Raw genomic sequence first — 20,557 nt, forward strand, 5'->3', positions numbered from 1 at the left:
TCGTACCACCGCCATGTTAATACCCAACAATCCCCGCACCCCACCTTCTATCTATTGCCCAAAATCCACAAACCTGGAAACCCTGGTAGACCCATTGTGTCCAGCTATAACTCACCCACAGAAAGAATCTCAACCTTTGTTGACTCCCATCTCCAGCCTCTTGTGAAAGCTCTGCCCTCCTACCTCCGTGACACCAACAACTTCCTCCAGAAAATCAGCACCCTTCCACCATTGCCCCCAAATACCATCCTTGCCACCATCGATGTCACTTCCCTCTACACCAACATACCTCACTCCCATGGCCTCCACTCCATAGAATTCTATCTCAATAGCAGATCCAAACCTCACAACCCCAGCACCAACTTCCTGACCCACCTAGCCCACCTTGTCCTCACTTGTAACAACTTCACCTTTGAAAACCAATTTCCTACAGATCCGAGGTACAGCCATGGGTACCAGAATGGCTCCATCCTATGCAAACCTCTTCATGGGCAAACTTAAGCAAGAGTTTTTGGCTACCCAACCCCTCCTCTGGCTCCGCTTCATCGACGACATCTTCATGCTCTGGACACATGGAGAACCATCCTTGTCAGCTTTCCTGGTCCAACTTAACCATTTCCGTTCCCTAAAATTCACCTGGATGCACTCGCCCAACCAGATCACCTTCCTGGATGTGGACGTGCACATCGAGGGAGGACACCTGATTACCTCCATCCAAATAAAACCCACCAACCACATGCAATACCTACACTTCTCCAGCTCCCACCCATTCCACACCAAAAGAGCCATTCCATTCTCTCTGGCCCTCACGGGACAGCGCCTGAACGCTTCACCCACCTCCCGCCAGAATTATAACCTCCGCCTACACCAGGCCCTGGTTAACCGTGGATATCTCTCCATCCTGGTCACCTAGCAAATATCGCGAGCTGCCTCACATACCACTACCACCAAGAAACCTGCAGCCACCAACCTACCTGCACTCATCGCCCAATATCATCCCCACCTCAACAAAATCAGGCACATACTGCACTCTCTTCTCCCAATTCTCCACAGTGATCCTGAAACCAAAAACATATTTCCCGACAAACACAGGGTGGTTTTCAAACCCCCTTCCCCCCAACCTCCAAAACATCCTTGTACACAACACTCCTTCACCACACATCCAACACCCCCCTGCCCATAAATGCAACCGCCCCAGATGCAAGACCTGCCCCATCCTCATCACTTCTCACACCCTCCAGGTGCACACGGCCACTGGCAAATTTACCCTCCATCCCAAAGGGACCTGCCATGCCGCAAACCTTATCTACATCCTCACCTGCAACATCTGTGGTGATTTTTACCTGGGGGAAACATCAACGGCCCTCAAAGTCCACATCAATAACCACCGCTCCTCCACCCACAACCTGGACTTCACTGTCGCCGTCCACACCAACCACCACAACATCAGTTTCAACGACTGCTTCTGGGTAGCGATCATCCATCTCCTACCCAAACCAGCCAACACCTCTGTTCGCAAAAGATGGGAGAGGGCCTATATATCGGCCATGAGTGCAACCACTCCACCTGGCTTGAACAAGGCCTCCCAGTAATGCACATCCCTCACCCACCTTCCCTCCCAAACCATCCCGTCCCTCCCGCCCTCCCAACTCTTCCTACACACTCACAGTTTACGACGAGCCTGGTGACGAAAGTTTTTTTTTTCGTTCTACGCACCGCTTCTTCTTCGATGGGGACCTGGCAACTATGCAGTGCCCCAACTTCCGGTTCCGTCTATTTCTTCTCACACCGATGATGCTATGAAATTAGAGATAATTTTGAATTTTTCTACTGTCCGGTGAGTGTTTCCTTTTACCTTCTTTGATTTATATATATATATATATATATATATATATATATATATATATATATATATATATATATATATATATATATATATGCAAGGTGAGTAGTTTACATTTGCCATATTTCGCATATTCAGACTAGACATGCATCTACAAAAACAATTCACAAATGTTACAGGATATTGTAATCTACAAAAAAAAGCTCAGTCGTTAGGGTGTCTGACGACAGTGCGAGAGACCAGGGTTCGATTCCCGGTGGAGGAGAACCAGGATTTTTTCCACCTTTTCAAGCGGCATCGTACCAAAGATGCCACCTTACTGACACCATATTCAAAAAATGAACATTTTTTTTCAGGTACTCTAGTACTCAGGTACTCTCATGTACAGTACATTCATGATAAAAAAAAATAACTAATATTTGCTCTCTCTATTTTTTGTGATTTTATAAAATCTTCCTGTTTCACTGCCTCACCCTGTATTTACACAGGAAAAGATGACAAAATGAGGGCTTAATACCAAAATAGTATACATAACCCTCCCCCCCCTTTTCGAAAATCCTGGAGACACTACTCTATACATGGCTTGACCCCCCCCCCAAAAAAAAAAAATACTTCAAATGTTCCAGGAAATTTTGAAGGACTATAAATTCTAAACTAGAGTTGATATTCCAAACGCAAAAAAATATATATATATGGGTTCTTTAAGTTCTCCAAGGATATCATGTAACAAAGTTCATCCTAACCTGACCTGGTGGGGTGGATACTCTTTGGACAACCTTGTATGGAATGACCAGTAACCCTGCAGCACTGGTGGCACAATATAGTAAATTAAAAGCATGATAACCTGCAAGAAATAAGGTCGAATTTTGAACCTTATTACTGCCATGCTCATTTTCAATCCTTGTACTAAAATTTCCTTCACCTACCTTTCTGCAGAATCTGCCACTTCGCCTTCCACTTCATCAGGATTCTCTACAGTATACTTCATGTCTTTATCTTCACTTAAAATTAATTCACTATTGTCACCGTCCTCAGCTGGCATTTCATTAACAAATTGTACATGGTCACATTGATAATATCCTGCACTTTTAGGAACATTTTGCCCACTCGGAAGTTCCTGACTTCTGCCTTCAAATTGAATCCAACTATCACCACTCACACTTTCCACTTTACAAACTGACATTTCTTTCATGTACTCACTAGATAGTTTGCTGTCAATAGAAGCATCCTGTATGCACTGGTTAGATGGTTTGATGTCAACAGAGGTATCAACATCGAGAGACTCCTCGAATAATTCTGTTTCAGTCTTGACACACGACTTATCCGGAAGCCACACATTCTCCAGAGATGTCTGTTCACAAACTAATGGATCAGCACTTTCTGTTTCAGACTTTATGAGCACTTCCACAGGAGAGAAACCTGTGTCAGACACTGGAGCAGCCAAATTTTCTTCACTATCATCAGACCAGGATGCAGAAGCCTTCTGAAATACAATCACAAGTAGTGTGGATTAAAATCACAATTTCTTATTATTTTAATCAGATTTTTTTATATATATAAATTACAGTTCATGACTTAAAAAACATCACACAAACTTCTGCATACTTCATGCCTTAACTTAATAAAAAAAAAAGGATATGAGGTTTCATACACCCTAGTGGATACAGAGACAAAGAAAATTGGCTATTTTAACTGCAGAGTCATGAATAGGGACCAGATATACCACCTCTTTTGTATGTCAATTGTGACATGCCTATGATAAAAGTTCCCTCTGCATATTGCACTGTGCCATTAAGGAACATTTAGGAGATGTAGGGGGTAGGGCACCACACATTCTCGATCTTGGCCACTTTTAGACATAATGTGATCAGCAACCATTCTCCAGTCACCTTTAGCACCAGGTACCTATTTATTTGAGGCTTGGTGAACCTCAGAGGTGTTCTGTGCATGGACAAGACCAGAAAAATTCTGACCTCAGATCACCCATCCTAGGAATCAAACCTGTATCTCCCTCACAGCAGTCAGATGTCCTACCTACTAGATCACTACAGCACCACTATGGTTTCTATAAAAAAAAATGGATTGGACAGGACATAAAAAGATAGGCAGAATAATTGAAATAATAACACAAAAAATGGTCAGCATATTCCAAGAGAGCAATCTAATATAACAGTGATAAATAATTTTTTGGTTCATTTTGTCCATCTGTATCTGATAATTTCATGGTGCTCCAAGTCAGAAAATGCATTGCAGTCATTGCACTTACAGTGTAACATAGAATAAATATTCCTCAGAGGGCAGTAGCTAAAGAGCTTAACATGATGGGTAAAAAAACAAAATAGAGGAACTTAAAATTATGGTTCCATTCTGTGTGATCCGATTTTCTTACGTAAAATATGCAATATAGTTAAGGAAGACCTACTGGGACTGGATATTAAAAGATAAAATGCAGTGTTTTGATCTTCTAAACAAAGATTTCCATCAGAAATGTTGTAAAAAAACTAGTTTGTCTTACAAATTAGCCTTTTAACCATCTCATTTTACAGAGTTCCTGATGAACACTCATGTTAGAAGACTGAAAAGTGGAATGTGGTGTTTTTTATTACCCAATATTTTATTATGATGAGTGCATTAACACAGACATTTATCAACAATGTATGGTAAAATATAATGCAACACATGCAACTCTTACACATTATGTAACTCAATTGAATTTTAAATAATTTTTTAAACATGGCAATATCTTGTTCTGGTTACATATATTCCATTCCTCATGTATGGGTAATTCCATGTCAAATCAACCAGTGCATAAACCTTTGATGTCATGGATTTGACTAAATACTTTAAATACAATTTGCAAGAGGCCTGTTTGAACTACATGGCTGGGCATGGTCTTATTTCAAATCTTATGAAGAGGGATTTCATTTGATATACAACATGCTTGGTTTTTCATGAAAAACAAATTTTGAAAGTTGTTTCAAAATTTGATTTTACAATTTCCAAAAAAGTGAACTTTCAAAAATTTTACACATATTGGTACACATCTACTGAAGGTTCAGTCAAAATTTCAAGGTGGTATCTCTTTGGTATCGCTAGTTTGGATTTGATTTGTATTTGATTTATTTTATTTTACTTCAAGTTTTGTGCCTCTTGGCTAATTTGTGAAGATTGGGATGAGTGATGAAATGATGAAAATGATAAATGGACATTTACACACAACCATGCCCGAGTGGGATTTGAACCCGGGACCCTTGGTGTCGCAGCACGATGTGCTAACCACTCAGCCACAGGGTCCGGCTGGTATCGTGAGTGAGAGACAGTTAAAGCTCAAGAGTGAGTCATCCTTTTCCTGCAGACTTGTTTATTCCTGCTCCCCTATGCTTCTTTGTACAACTGGATCATTGTGGTGTAGCTGTCGGAGTGTGTACATCTCAGTTAACTTCTGTGCTGTGAATTGTTTGAAACTTGCTTTATTAGTCTTCATTTCAGACAGCTTGATTCACAATACAGTTCTTGTCCATGGTTTCCAAAGAAAGCTTTCGGATTTCTTGAAAATTGATTGTCTGCCAAAATTACAGAAAGTATATTACTTTTCTGATGGTTCAGCAGTGCAATATAAGAACCACAAAAACTTTGGAAATTTGTGCAATCATCATACAAATTTTGATGGCATTGCGGCTGAGTGGCATTTTTATGCAACAGCACATGGTAAGGGAGTGTGTGATGGTGTTGGAGCAGAAGTGGCACCAGGGTGCAGAAGTCCGCACCCCCTTCAGCACAACCTACGTTCAACTGAAAACAATAACATTAATAAGTCTAATATTATGTCATGTCATCATAATGAGCGCCGAATGTTAGGCACTGAAGTAAGGCCGTTAGTATTGTATGCAACAGGCAAGCACTGAAAGAGGTGCCAATATACATACTTTTCTGCACTGGCGGGAACCTCTATGAAGATCAGCGGCCGTTTTTTTCTTTCATCAGCATTGTTGTTATGATTTTTTCTTGTATGGTTTCTTCAAGTGGTCTGTTCGTGGTTTTTGATAATTGCCTATAGATTAATGTGAGTTATGCTTTGTTTTATTTTTTGCATTGTTGATAAACTATTTACTTTCCGCCTGCTTGTTCTTCCTCGCACTGGAGCAAGAATTTCAGCTGTTTTCAAGGTATCACCAGGTCATGCTTGGGAACTTATTTAATGTAAGTTGTAAAATGAATGGTAGTTTTCTTGTTAATACGTTCTATGTATTTGTTCCTTGTAACATGTCTATTTTTACTTAGTAAACGTACCATTTCAAGTGATTTCAAAAACTGTTAGGAAGAGGCCCAATGTTCACGAAGAAATTTTACAGTTCGTTGTTGGGGATAGTGCAGCAGAAGGGATTTTAGAGATGACATAGTTGCTGTGCTCTTCGCATTCTGTCCTGTGGCAGACGGGAGGTGTAATGTACTATGTATTTTGTACCTCCATTGGTTACATTGAAAAGGTTCAAAAATTGTGTTTCTAAGGGCAGGATGATTTTATTTTGTATTTCACTACATAGTAGCCGCAATAGGTCAGTTGTTACGGCGTCTGACTACCATGGAGAGACCCGAGTTCGATTCCCCATCGGGGAGAGCTGGGACTTTTTCAACCTGTAGAAGCGGCTCCAGTGTCCACCCAGCGTCGTATAAAGTGGGTACCTGGAGGAAACTCTGAGGGGTAAAGGCAGCCAAGGGCATGGTGCTGATCGCATCACCCTCAGCTCGGCCGAGATCAAGAAAGTGTTGGTCCCTAACCCCACACCTATGCACCTTCATGGCATGGTGCAAAGCACATGGGAGCACTTTACTATTTTTTACTTTTATTTCACTACATAGTTCAATATGACTGGACTGCAACGTGTATCTGAATATTTACACTGTACGACCACTTTCTTGGAGTATAAGACTTAATACATATCATCATGGACGTCCATGGGGAGGGTAAGGGGGCACAGCCTCCGTGGAAAATTAATGCCAATTTAAATTAATTATATGTCACACATATAATTTCATTTCAGTCAGTAAGGGTGCGGTTGTAACCCAGTTTTTGCTCTTTTTCTCCAGCACTATGCTAAACCTTATCTATTAAGGGAAAGTAAACTGTCCTTGCCCCCCTCCCCATTTTGGCACCTTGCTCTTCCAGTTCTGAAAGGTTTCATGCGTGTTTCATGTTTTCTATATTTTCGGACTCGCACCCCCTAAATTTCTTTCCACACCCCTAGATGAATAATCCTGGCGCCGCCGCTGTGTTGGAGGGACAGTAAACAGGCTGGCAGCCAAAGCTCGTCTCTAGAATCCTCTTTCAAACCAACTATGACACCACTCTAGCTATTTGAGTGGGGAAAAGAGTACAATCCATCTATAACTTCTTTTCATGTAACAAATTAAGAATATTTGGAAGAAGAGAGACTTTTACAGACATGGTTTGGTAAAGCTGTAGCTGTAACAGGGACTCAGAGGTTTCATGCATTCATACCAGTAAACATAGAAAAGGTGGAGACCAAAGTGTTTTCTGCATTTGAAGAAACTATGGTACATTGTGTGCAAGTTAATGTAGATGTTGAAAATGTATCATTTGAACACATCACAGGTTTTGTAGCAGGTGCGTATGGTGCCAATTGGTGGGTGCAGGGGTCTATCCAGGATTTTTTCCCTTGGGGGGGGGGGGGGGTGTTGGAAACTTTTTTGGGGGTGTAAGTTTTGGGGAAGTTAAGTGCATATTTTGGACACTTTTAAAAATGTTCACCCTAATTCAATTTGTTCATAGATGTTTCCAGATATTAACCCCCATCCCTTCCCTTCACGTAACATTTCAGAATAAAAAAGATGTCAAATGCAGGGAAAGATGGAAAATAGATTTTTGTGATAATGTTAACATTATTGCTTTCCGATAATGTTCAGTACTTGATTTAATCAATGGTTAAACAAAACACAAGAGATGACATAAAAAACACACAAAGTTTTAACATATTATTACCAGGAATCATTTCAAGCAATTCTTAAGCTAGTTATAAAGAAATTAGGAACACTTGCACAATAATTTTTTAACTGTATTTGTATCATTCTTGCAGTAATGCCAATTGAAATATCTGTGAGAATGCATTGCATGGTTGTGTGCGCACTTGCTTCTCTGAAGAAGTAGTAATAAATACAGATATAATATTACTTAAACAAATTAACAGACTGCGAGCGAAGCGAGCAAAAACATTTTTAGAACTGTTTCTTTGCAAACTGATTATGCATAAACATAGAGACAGTATCCCACGATGTTTACTCTTTACAATCTTGCTTTGCTTCTTTGGCATCCTCTTTACCTCAGCACATGCCCTCTGCCCCCTCCTGTTCTAGCCTCAGTTAGAAAATATGCATATATATATATAATTTTAATAGTTCTATGTTGCGAGTGAGTTCCAAATTCTGCTGGTGTTTTTGAATCTCTGTTTAAACAAAATGATTCACAAACTGAAATAAAGTAATGAAACTCCTATATTTAGAGCAGGGCAATGAAGACTTTAAAATATACTGGGATGTTGGGATGCACGTTTGATAGATACGTGGTATTGCTTTTGAAACAAAATCGGTCAAGGAATTTCATATTGAAGTCTTATACCCTTACAAAACTTTCAAAAATACGCTGTTGAGAGTTTATCTTTCAAATAGTAAATGAGAGACTCTTTGTCTTAAAAGAAAATGAAATAACATGTGCAAATAAATGCATGTTAGCTGCAAAGGGAAGGCAAGGAATTTTGACTTCTAAATAGAGGTAATGCTTTCTTTTAAATTATTTAAAAATTGAATAGCATTTATTTCACTTTCCAACACAAAGAGCACAATGAACCGAACATTTTTTTTTCTCTCCACGTTTTTCTAGTCGGCCGATTGGTCACTGGTGACCCATCATGCTGATTAAAAAGTTCATGTGCTTTTAGCACCTTCATACTTGTATGTGAGGTTGTAAATGCTGACAGATGTTCAGATAGAACTTTGAAATGTCATGTGAAAGAAAATCCAACCACCCTCCCCCCCCCCAATCCCCCCGACTACAAAGTTACGTATGGAAGCTGGCGCGAATTTTAAATTTGTACAATTATTTGACAAAAAATGTTATAACTTGTAGACTATTTGAACAATCTATTTTGGGTAACTTTTGTGCTGCAGCTAAAACATCAGGGCATGCAACTGTGTAGGAATCAAAATGCCAAAGACAATAAGAGGGGTTGGGTGGGCCTCGGCACCCAACTTTCAATGAAAAAATCCTACAAATGGGGAGTTTGCCCCTCTTTCCCTGCTATTTTGGGAAGGAGAGGTAAACTTTAGCCTTACTTTCAAAGAATGGTCCTTTCTCAACCAAATGAAAGTCATTTCATGTTCTTGGGTGCATTACATTATCGAATATGTGAAAAAACTCCCCATTTTTATGATTTTTTTCATTGAAAGTTGAGGGCCGCGGCCCACTTAACCCGTCTTATTGACTTTGGCGTTTTAATTCCTGCATGGTTGCATGCCCTGATCTTCTAGCTGCAAAACAAAAGTTAACTTACCCGAAGTAGATTGCTCAAATAGTCTCCGAGATATATAAAGTTTTTCTGACATAAGTGTAAACTGACATAAGCGTAAAATTCAAAAATCAAGCGCAAAGGCGGCGACCAGAGAGAGGTTACTTTCGAAAACCCGCTTGGCGCTCTAAAGGTTATACTGTAGGTGCAGTCCCAAATAGCCTTACTGTGCATAAAGTGGACTTAAACAACATATCAATCAATCTTACAGCCACAAAAATGGTCACATACATCAACTATAGACGTGAATGAATCACTTAGGTTCTTCATGAAATACTTGCCGTTTTATATCTAATACTCGGTCAGTAAATTTTATATTGGTACTTTATGAACATCTGTTAGAAGAAATTATACCTACATATAGTGTCACTGCTTTTCTCGAGTTTCGTTTTCTCTACTTTCTTCGGCCAGTTTTGCAGTAAAGTTTCAGACATTGTTACACTAAGCAGAACGACAACACATGAACTGAGACTGACCTAAGGCCTAAAACATTTGACTGTTCTCTTCTCTACCACTCCAAAATCATTCATCTCACACAAGTTACAGAAAAAAGTGTTGCTAACCATAGTAACACAATTCACTACAAGGAGTCAAACCTGTATGTTTGAATTTCTTCCCTTACTTTTATCGTACATTTTTCACATGAAAGAATCAAAAGGAAAATGCAACGAAATGTAAATTTCATTGACTCAGGGGTTGAATAATTGAATTTACAAATCTGTAACGTATTTAAGAAATACTAGGCACCTGGAATGTTCAGAGCCTTTACCGGACTGGGGCATTTCAGTGTACAGCTAATGAGATAGTTAAGTATAAATTAGATGTAGTAGCTGTCCAGGAAGTTAGGTGGCCAGGAGAAGGGAATTGTAAAACTAAAAAATATACTTTTTCTATGGTGGTACTGAAAAATCATAATTTTGGAACAGGCTTTTTCATAAATAATAGAATTATCTCGGCTCTTAAAACAGTAGAATTTATTAATGATAGGATATCATATGCAGTTTTACAGGGTAGGTGGTGTAAAATTATTTTAATAAATATACATGCACCAACGGAAGATAAAGATGATAATACTAAAGATGATTTTTATGCAGAGTTAGAACAGGTCTTTGATAAATTTTCTCAGTATGATATGAAAATTCTGTTAGGTGACTGTAAAGCACAGATTGGCAAAGAAGAGGCATTTAATCCCACGATTGGTAAAGAAAGTCTTCATGAATTAAGTAATGATAATGGTATAAGATTGATTAATTTTGCAACCTCAAAGAATTTAATTGTGAAAAGTACCACTTTTAAACATAAAGATATCCATAAATATACCTGGTCTTCTCCAGATGGTAAAACTCATAATCAGATAGATCATATTCTCATTGATAAGAGAAGGCATACTAGTATAATTGACGTTCGTACACATAGAGGTGCTGACTGTGCCAGTGACCATTATTTAGTAATTGCTAAATTAAGAGAAAGACTCTCAGTGATAAATCATAAGCAACAAAATCTAAAAGTTCTAAAATTTAATACAGGAAAATTTGCTGATGAAAGAATTAAGAAAGATTACCAAATTAAAACGTCAAATAGATTTGATGTTTTGCAGGATTTAAATGATGATGAAAATATAAATGAAAAAGACGTAAATAAGAATTGGGAGCACATACGTAATGCAATAGAATCAGCAGCAAAAAAAGTATAGGATACCATAAACCAAGAAAAAAGTAAGCCATGGTTTGATCATGAATGTCATAATCTAATAGAAATAAGAAATCAGGCTAGACTTAGGTGGTTAAATAACTCTGATGATACAAATCTAAACAATTATAATAGAATAAAGCGAGAAGTTAACCGCAAATTTAGAAGTAAAATAAGAGATTACTTGAGAAGCAAAATTAACAAAATTGAAACAAACAGCAAAAACTAAAATATCAGAGATTTATTTAAAGGTGTAAATGAATTTAGAAAGGGGTGGCAACCTAAAGTAAATTTGATAAAAGATAAAGACGGGGATTTTCTAGCTGACCCAAGCGATATTCTAAATAGATGGAAGAACTACTTTAATGACCTTTTAAATGTTCATATAGGAGATAAATCAGAAGTAAATGAAGTACACACAGCGGAACCTTTAGTTCCAGAACCTAACTTGACTGAAGTTAACTCTTTCGCTGCGGACTTTTTCAAGCAAATGTGGCCTTTGCTGCGTAGTTTTTTTGAGGATTTTTCAGAATTTAAAAAAAATTGTAAATAATTATTCTACAACCCTACTACGTATACTACTTCTACAAAAGTAAATCAGTTTTCTATATAAGTACACTTTAAGGTAGATTTTAATGAAAAAGTGATGCTTATGTTACAGTCCAGCACTGACAGGTAGCTTTGAAGTTCTTTTTTGTGTGGTAGATCTCAAAACTATGAATCACTTTCACATTCTGAACACGAATCTGTACCACTCACTAACACATCGTCAACACAGTCACTTTCTCCATCTTCTCCAGCACTAATTACATCTGATCCACTAAATTCACAGTCCGAAATAACATCCAAAAGCTCTGTTACTTCTCTGTGATCTGAGAGTTTCAAAACCTTACCCGCTGCCTTTCTTGTTTACATACGCACGGCGGTACACGAAGTTCATTTGTTCAGAGAAGAAGCACGATTTGTCCTTGAAAAACTATTTGAAACAAAAGCCGCTAGGTGGCAGCATCATCCAGTAATGCTTTTGTTGTGGGGCGACTTCACTCGGCACCAGCAGCGAGGAGAATATTTCAGATCGACTGCAGTCGCTTTCCGTAAGTTACACATATTGAACCAAAGCGACTCAAGTCACTTCCCGCAGCGAAAGAGTTAAAGATGCTATTAAAAGGCTAAAGAATAACAAAGCACCTGGCATTGATTTAATACCAGCTGAGTTAATTAAATATGGTGGAAATTCATTAATATGTCAAATTCATAAATTTATTTGTTTAATATGGAATAAAGAAGAAATCCCTCAACAGTGGAAAGAATCCATAATTGTTCCTGTGTTTAAAAAAGGTGATAAAATGAACTGCAATAATTACCGTGGAATTTCTCTACTCTCAACAACATATAAATTATTATCTAACATTCTTTTAGCAAGACTAACCCCATATGCTAATGAAATTATAGGGGATTATCAATGTGGATTTAAACATAACAGATCAACTACATATCAAATTTTTCACATTAGACAGACACTTGAAGAAAAGTGGGAATATAATCAAAATGTCCATCAGCTATTCATTGATTTCAAAAAAGCATATGATTCGGTCAAAAGAGATAAATTATATAATATATTAGTCGAGTTTGGAATACCTAAGAAGCTTGTTAGTATGATAAAAGTATGCACCAGTAAAACAGAAAGTAAAATTCGTGTGGGTATTAATGTATTTGGCTTACAGACCAAAACCAAGTGTTAGGTAATAATCAAAATCTAATTATTGATAACAACTCGTTTGAACCAGTTTCCAAATTCAAATACTTAGGAGTAATATTAACAAATAAAAATTATATTCAAGAGGAAATAAAAAGTAGGCTTAATTCAGAAAATGCATGTTACTTCTCTCTTCATAAAATTTTGTCTTCTCGTTTAATATCTAAGAAACTAAAAGTTAAAATATACAAAACAGTATTTTTGCCTGTAGTGTTATATGGGTGTGAAACTTGGTCCCTTACATTGAAAGAGCAACATAAATTGAGAGTATTTGAAAATAAGATCCTTAGGAAAATATTTGGACCTAAAAGGGATGAAGAGACAGGTGAGTGGAGAAGGTTACATAATTTGGAACTACATAATTTGTATTCATGCCCAGATATTATTAGAATAATTAAATCAAGAAGACTTAGTTGGGCAGGCTATGTGGCACGAATGGGAGAGGAAAGAGGAGTTTACAGGATTCTTGTTGGAAACCTGATGGTAAGAGACCTGTAGGAAGGCCGAGACGAAGATGGAGGGACAATGTTGAGATGGATTTAAAGGAAATTCGTAGGGATGGAAAAGAGTATATAGATCTTGCTCAAGATAGGGACAGATGGAAGGCCTGTGTTGCTGCAGCCATGAACCTTCGGGTTTAAGAAGGCTAGAGAGTAGTTATTTAAGAAATATATATTTAGGTATTTAAACGCAGAACTGTCAACACTGTGTGCGGAATGTGCTCCCTGGAAGAAGAGCGAGAGGTCAGTTTGACATTTTCCAGATGGCAGTGTCCCTTCCCTAGAGCTGACCGAAGCCTTGTCAAGGGAGCTGGTGTTTCCAGGAAATTATGCACATTCTACCCTCCTTCCTTGTCAATTTTGTTTCAGTTGATTGAAAGATCCATTGGACTACGCTTCTTGAGCTACAAATGGTTCATTTCTGTTAATGTTGAAGTATAGTCATGCTATTGTTGATATAAAAATCCATATTTACACACACTCCCTACCCACTTTTCTGCTTGGGGGGGTGTCAAAATTTGGAAACATGTTGGGGTGGTGGTGTTAGGGATGTGTGAATAAATCACTGAGTGGATGGGATGTGTACTTTCGAAAGATGATGTAGACCATGAAGTGCAGGTGTCTTTCTTGGATCCTTGTGGTCCAGCACAGACATTTAGTTATCCAAGGCAACCAGATGTTCTTAAAATCCCAAGACAAGCAGTCCTTTGCAAAGTGGACCCTGTAACAGCCACCGGTAGAACATACCAGCTGAAGCAAGAGATGACACAAGCATTATTACATTTTATCAAACAAAGACTTTCTGTATCATTAAGCAGTTTCTTGGTATGTATGCTTCGGTATTTATAATGTGGTTAGGTATGTAAAATATGTTAACTTAAATCTTCACATGGTCTTGAAAGGAATTCACTTTTCATATGATACCAGAGACATACCACCTTGAAATTTTGACTGAACCTTCAGTAGATGTGTACTAATATGTGTAAATTTTTTTAAAACTTTCTTTTTTTGGAAATTGTAGAAGAAAATTTCGAAAAACTTTCAAATTTTGTTTTTTGCAAAACAAAAAAAAAAACTAGCATGTTGTATATCAAATTGAAGCCCTCTTCATGAGCTTTAAAATGAGAACATGCCCAGCCGTGTAGTTGAAACAGGTCTTTTTCAAATTGTATTTAAAGTTTCAGCAATGACCTGTTTTTGGTTAATTTTGTCAATTTTCAAAATTCAATAATTCAAAAATCAGCAATATGAAAAAATAAAAAATATATATTTTCTATATTTCAGACGATAAGAAAAATAATACTTTCTATTCCTTAGAAATGCATCTATTACCACACCAAGAGCAAATAAGATTTGACTATTTTTTAGTATTACAACATATTCAAGTAAAAAAAAATAACTTTACCTCAAAGCCCATCCCCCCTCTCTGCTGCTCTTCTCCACATGAGGGGTATTCATTGAGAAGGTTTTCCGAAACAGAAGACATGTTAAAAAAGTCCTGCAAGATTCTCTGGCTTGTCTATTCAAGGATAGCACACAAACTTTGGCAAACTGTCATCCTCTGAAACCTAGAATGAAGAAAACTGAAGTAATAAGTAGGGTAGGGTTGCGACATGGGTAGTTAAATACAATTTGGGTAGTCATCCACCAAGAGCTGCCGCAGCTCAGTTCGTAGAGCATCTGGGTATCACTCGGAAGATCTAGGCAAACCTCACGGTAGGTGATCTACACAAGGAAACTTTCCAGTCATTTCCCTGTTTCTGCATGGCTCTGAGGTTCTCCCACCCTCGTACAAATGGGTACCTGGGGGCAAAGCTGGAGAGTAAAGGCAGCCAGGCAGGATGCTGATCACCATCACAACTATGGCCACCATCAAGAATATGTGGAGCTCTATACCTCCACATCACCCCATGTGCCTTCACACTATGTGAATGGGGAATTTTTAAGCCAAATTTATCGCAGCAAGGGGAAAGTGTGTCACATGCAGGGACAAGAACATCATTGAACACTTGCAGAGGAGTTCAAAAAGAGGTCGTCGACTTTTAAACAACTAGAGATACAGTGGGGAGTAGAAACTTGCTGGCTGAGCGGAAATGGTTTATGAGTGCATCTAAAAATTACCAAAATGAAGGACCAGTTCTAGTCTACATCGCGTAGAGTGGTCTTTGTGCGTGGAATTTATTTAGAGGCAGCGTGTGAATACAGTAGTGAGTGGACTGTATTTTTGTGAATGATATGTGCTGTGTTGTGTAGTGAACTGAAATGAGGGGCATAATTAACAAGCTGTGTATTCAGCTTAAATGACGATAAGCTCCAAATCCTTGTGGATTTTTCTTGTATGTCCACTTTATGAACAGATAAGCTAATGGGGATCAGGACCTACAGTTAAAGTTGTATCTAAACCACCATGTATCAAACCTGGAACCACTTAGTTTCAAGGCAACAACGTTACCACTGTGCCAACAATGAGTACCCGAACATAAACTCATGAAAATAAGTAGGTTGAAATTTTATTTTTATTCTCGTATATAGGCCTACATAATATTTCACAATATGGGCCTCTTATTTATGCAAAGAATGAAATTCTTGAAATCCTTTCCTTGCTGACAGTGTACATTTCCATGTTTTATTTATGAGGTATATATTTTTAATCACAGAGTCACATCACTTCAACCAGCCACCCCAAATGAGTTAAAAACTCAAAAACACCCCCCCCCCCCAGCAAATTTTTGTCCATTTGAACACTATGATATTGTGCGATAGCCCAGGTTCTTAACAAAGTATACATATGCCACTGATATATATATATGATACAAGCAAGGAGGGCCAAAAAAAATAAAAGAAGGAGAAAGGAAACACAGACGGTTCAGTTTCTTTCATCTTACACTGAAGATGCAACGATAAAGTTTGCGAAAATTCAAATTTTTCCACTGTCTGGTGAGCGTTTCCTTTCTCCTTCTTTGATTTATATATGTATACGTGGGCGTACCCAAAATAAACCAAACTATTCTTTTTGTGAACTTATCTATTCACAATTTAAGTACAAACCTTCAATCCCCTTCAAAGTACTCTCCACTTGCATTAAGACACTTGTCCAATCTTTGATTCCATTTTTCAAAACATTTTTTAGAGTCATCTTTTGTGATGCGTGACAGCGCCTCCGTCGTTTTTTTCTTCACCTCAGCAAAATCAGCAAAACGCTTTCCTTTCATGTCTCCTTTCATTCTAGGAAACCAAAAAAAGTCGCACGGAGCAAGGTCGGGTGAGTATGGGGGGTGAGGAACAGGGGTCATGCCATTTTGGTCAAGAATTGTCGTACAGACAGGGCTGTGTGAGCCGGGGCATTGTCATGATGGAAAAACCAGTCACCCGACTGTCACCAATTGGGCCACTTCCGCGCAATTGTTTCAAAACTTCCAAGTAGAAAGCCTGGTTAACTGTCTGACCCTACGGAACAAACTCTGAATGGACAACTCCAATCACATCGAAAAAACAATGTCACCTGATGAGCTTTCTTGGGGCGCGGCAAACTTGAAGTCTTCCACTGGCTTGATTGTTGTTTCGTTTCGGGATCGTAAGCATATCACCACGTTTCGTCACCTGTGATAATCTTTTAAAAAAAGTTTGGATCATTTTGGGACTCTTCTTTCAAAGCACGGCATGCTTCCACGTGACCTTGTTTTTTGTTCAGCAGTCAGCAGTCATGGTATGAATTTGCCAGCCACCTTACATTCCCAAATTGTCTCAAAATTTGCTACACTGAACTCCCAGTCACTCCCGACAGCTCCACAATTTGTTCAATGGTCCGTCGTCAATGATGTTGATGATTTCACGAATTTTTTCAAAATTGTCATGTGTTCGGGCCATGGAAGGACAACCAGAACGAGGTTTGTCATCAATTGACATTTCACCATTTTTGAAATGGGAAAACCACTCAAACACTTGAGTTTTCCCCATGGCATTGTCCTCGTACGCCATTTTTAACATTTCAAGAGTTTATGTTCCACTCTTAACGAGCAAAAAGCAGAATTTCACCGCCGCATGCTGTTCCCGAAAATCAGTCATTGCAAAAACGACGATCACACAAAACAGCTGTCACTCTAAACTCCGCCGAAACATGTCCTGACCTGCTTCAGCGACGGCACTCGGCTTACGGACTCAGGAAGGTTCGCTCTATGCGCTCCTAGCGGCAAAACGTGGTACTACAAAAGCTCTGCCACCACAAAATTAGTTCGGTTTCTTCTGGGTATGCCCACGTATATCTAGTCATATCATAAATACTATCATAACGTTTGAGGCTGACTGGACATCTTCAGGGCAAGGGCAGCACCTACCCATGGGGAGGCGTAAGACCTGAGTCATTGTGTGGTGAGCTGCAGATGGGAGAAGGTGATTGTGGTACAGATCAGGATGGAACTTATTTATTTATTCAAATTTCAGATACAGCACTTGTAAGGCCATTTTACACTGAAAATTCTAATAAATCAACAAGAACAAATCAAGATGGATTTAGGTAAAAACAAAAAGAGATACATATAAACAGATAAGACATCAACAAGGAAACAAACAAAAGATTTACATATTCGTTCTTAGAGAAGATCGGAAAATACTTTCAGGGGCAAAAACGTTGATGTTCATAGGTAGTTTATTATAGAACTGTGGCAGCCTGTGGATCAGAGAGCGCTGTATAAGGGAAAGCCTAGCGGTAGAGTTGTGGAACAATTCAGTGTTTCGGGTCAATCGAGAGGGAACTTTGAATTTGAATTCTGTAAGTAGAAATTCAGATCTTAATTTTCCATTGATGATTTTATAGAAAAATTTCATATCGGCCATATCGCGTCAGGTCTGCAGTAACTGGATGTTTAAAGTAGTCAGGATGTCAGGTTTCTGAAGTTGACGCAGAGAAGGAATTCTATAACAAACAATGGCGGTATAGAAGCTGAGGACGGAATCCATGCTAGAAAGATTTGTATTGAAAGCCATGGCCTAGACTGGAGAGCAGTATTCAAGAATCGGAGAAATGAATGACTTGAAAAACAGCCTAAGAGAAGTTGGAGTATCAATTTCAGAGAATCTGTAGAAGAGGCCTAAGAGGCGCATTGCACTTTTAGTTGTAGCTGAGATGTGTTCCTTAAAGTTCAGTTTTTCATCTATAACACCTAGATCTTTTTGGGTCGCAACTGTGGTAATATAATTGTTTTCAAGAACATAATGAAAATGTATTTTGTTCTGTTTTAAAGAGACACTGAGGGAGGAACATTGTGACAAGTTCGGAAAGAGCATTCTGGAGAATCACAGCATCCTGTGTGGTTGAGATTTCTTTGAAAAGTTTACAGTCGTCAGCAAACATGAGTATATTGACAGGAAGTGAGGAAAATCTTTGAGGGAGATCGTCAATGTATAGGATGAACAAGAGAGGGCCCAAGATGCTCCCTTGTGGCATCCCAGACAAGACAGGAAGAAAATCAGAAGAGGCACCTGAAAGGGTCACACGCTGTGTCCATGAGTGCAGATAATCCTGGATTAAGGAGAGAAATTTGCCATGTATGTTAAATTTAGTTTGTAATTTGTGAATAAGAAGAGCATGGTTTATTTTGTGGCCGCGGTGGCTCAGTCGGTAACGCATCTGACTACCAGGCTAAAGGTCCCGGGTTCGATCCCCGGCCGGTTCAAATCCGGGAACTTTTCTAGCGATGGAAGCGGCCCCGGTGCCCACCCAGCGTCGAATAACATGGGTACCTGGGGAAAACCCGGGGGGGGGGGTAAAGGCAGTCAGGGGCATGATGCTGATCACATCACCCCCACTCACGACCGGATCAAGAAAGTGTGGGGCGTTACCCCCACACCCCCTATACGCCTTCATGGCATAGTGCTATGCACAGGGGAGCACTTTACTTTTTTTTTTTTTTTATGGTTTATTTTGTCAAAGGCTTTTGAATTATCCAAGTAAATCACATCTAGCTGGGAATTTTTGGAAATAGCCCAAGTGGCATGTGAAAGGGGAACTGAAAGATTAGTCAAGCAAGAGCTACCTGGAAGAAACCCCTGTTCGGCAGTATTGATATGCGGAGATGTAAATCTGAATTAAAATCGAGTGGCTGTCATTGCATTACATAAGGTGGGGAAAGAAGCAGGTGAGATTTTCAAACTTTTTCAGAAGCTTCAAATCTCAAAGAGGTTTGTGTATTGCACTATCCAGTGATACACTGAAACAAACTATGAACGACCAGACCAGAGCAGGGAACTCTCGAACAGTACGGACGCCAGAGGCTGTGAAAGCAGTGGCAGTGTGTGTGCGACGAAATCCTGTCAGGAGACAGTCAGTACTGCCTCAGGACCACAAGATGTCAAAAATGTCCATGTCTCGTGTGTTACATTGTAACCTAGGACTGCAAGATCACAAATGACGTACAGGTCATATCCTCAATGATGCATTAAAGCAGCAGAGGTAGATCAAAGCAAAGCGCCTACCCATGCGGTATGCAACAAATGGGCACAGATGAATCCTCTTCACCAATGAAAAACTGTTCAGAGCTGAGGAGGCATTCAATGCCCAAATGACAGGGTATATGCGAGGAGTTCACAAGAAGCTGCTGACAAGCTCCAAGGATCCAGAGGGGCTATCATCCAGTGTCACTTATGGTGTGGTGGGGGGTGAGCTATGAGGGCACCACTGAGCTGCATTTCTGTGAACAAGACATCAAAACATCGGCCAAGGTGTACAAAAGATGGTCCTTGAGGGACAAGGGACTCACGAACACCCTCTTTCGCAGTCAGGCCTGGAGGTTCCAGCAGTGGCTCCAGACGACTGTGCCGGACTTCATTTCCACTTCTGATTGGTCCTCTGGTAGCCCCGATCTTAACTCTCTGGACTAAAAATTGTGCGATGTTCCTCAGAAAATGGCATGCTAGAAAAGACACCCCAACATCGCCAGTTTGAAACTCTCTCTTGTGAAGACAGTGGCAGACTTCCCTGTAGATATTGTGCGTAATGCAATTGATGCGTGGCCACAAAGACTGAAGGACTGTGTGCGTGCTACAGGTGGTCATTTTGAGTAGCTATAGGTGTTTTGTGTTCTTCACATATTTTCGTATACCACACATTACACTATCCCTAACCATCTTGTGTCTATTTCCTGCAAACCTTGTGATAGTATTTATGATATGACTAGGTATATACTATATTTAT

The 20,557-nt window shown here is 39.2% G+C and overlaps 1 protein-coding gene across 6 annotated transcripts in view; it reads right to left on the reverse strand.

Moving 5' to 3' along the window:
* Positions 1–20,557, reverse strand: part of LOC145999457 (uncharacterized) — an 80,361-nt gene that overhangs the window by 45,854 nt on the left and 13,950 nt on the right. For 5 of the 6 annotated variants that reach the window (XM_083136414.1, XM_083136415.1, XM_083136419.1 and 2 more), the window contains exons 2-3: positions 14,774–14,936; positions 2,770–3,326 (exon numbers count right to left, since the gene is read on the reverse strand). In XM_083136414.1, coding sequence (XP_082992540.1) covers positions 2,770–3,326; positions 14,774–14,854 — 638 coding nt within the window. In that variant the 5' untranslated portion in view covers positions 14,855–14,936. The remainder of the gene's footprint in view (positions 1–2,769; positions 3,327–14,773; positions 14,937–20,557) is intronic. The other variant, XM_083136416.1, reaches the window with a different exon arrangement.

This window comes from Lepisma saccharinum, chromosome 15 (assembly GCF_977018435.1).
Source record: "Lepisma saccharinum chromosome 15, izLepSacc3.1, whole genome shotgun sequence".
Taxonomy (NCBI): domain Eukaryota; kingdom Metazoa; phylum Arthropoda; class Insecta; order Zygentoma; family Lepismatidae; genus Lepisma; species Lepisma saccharinum.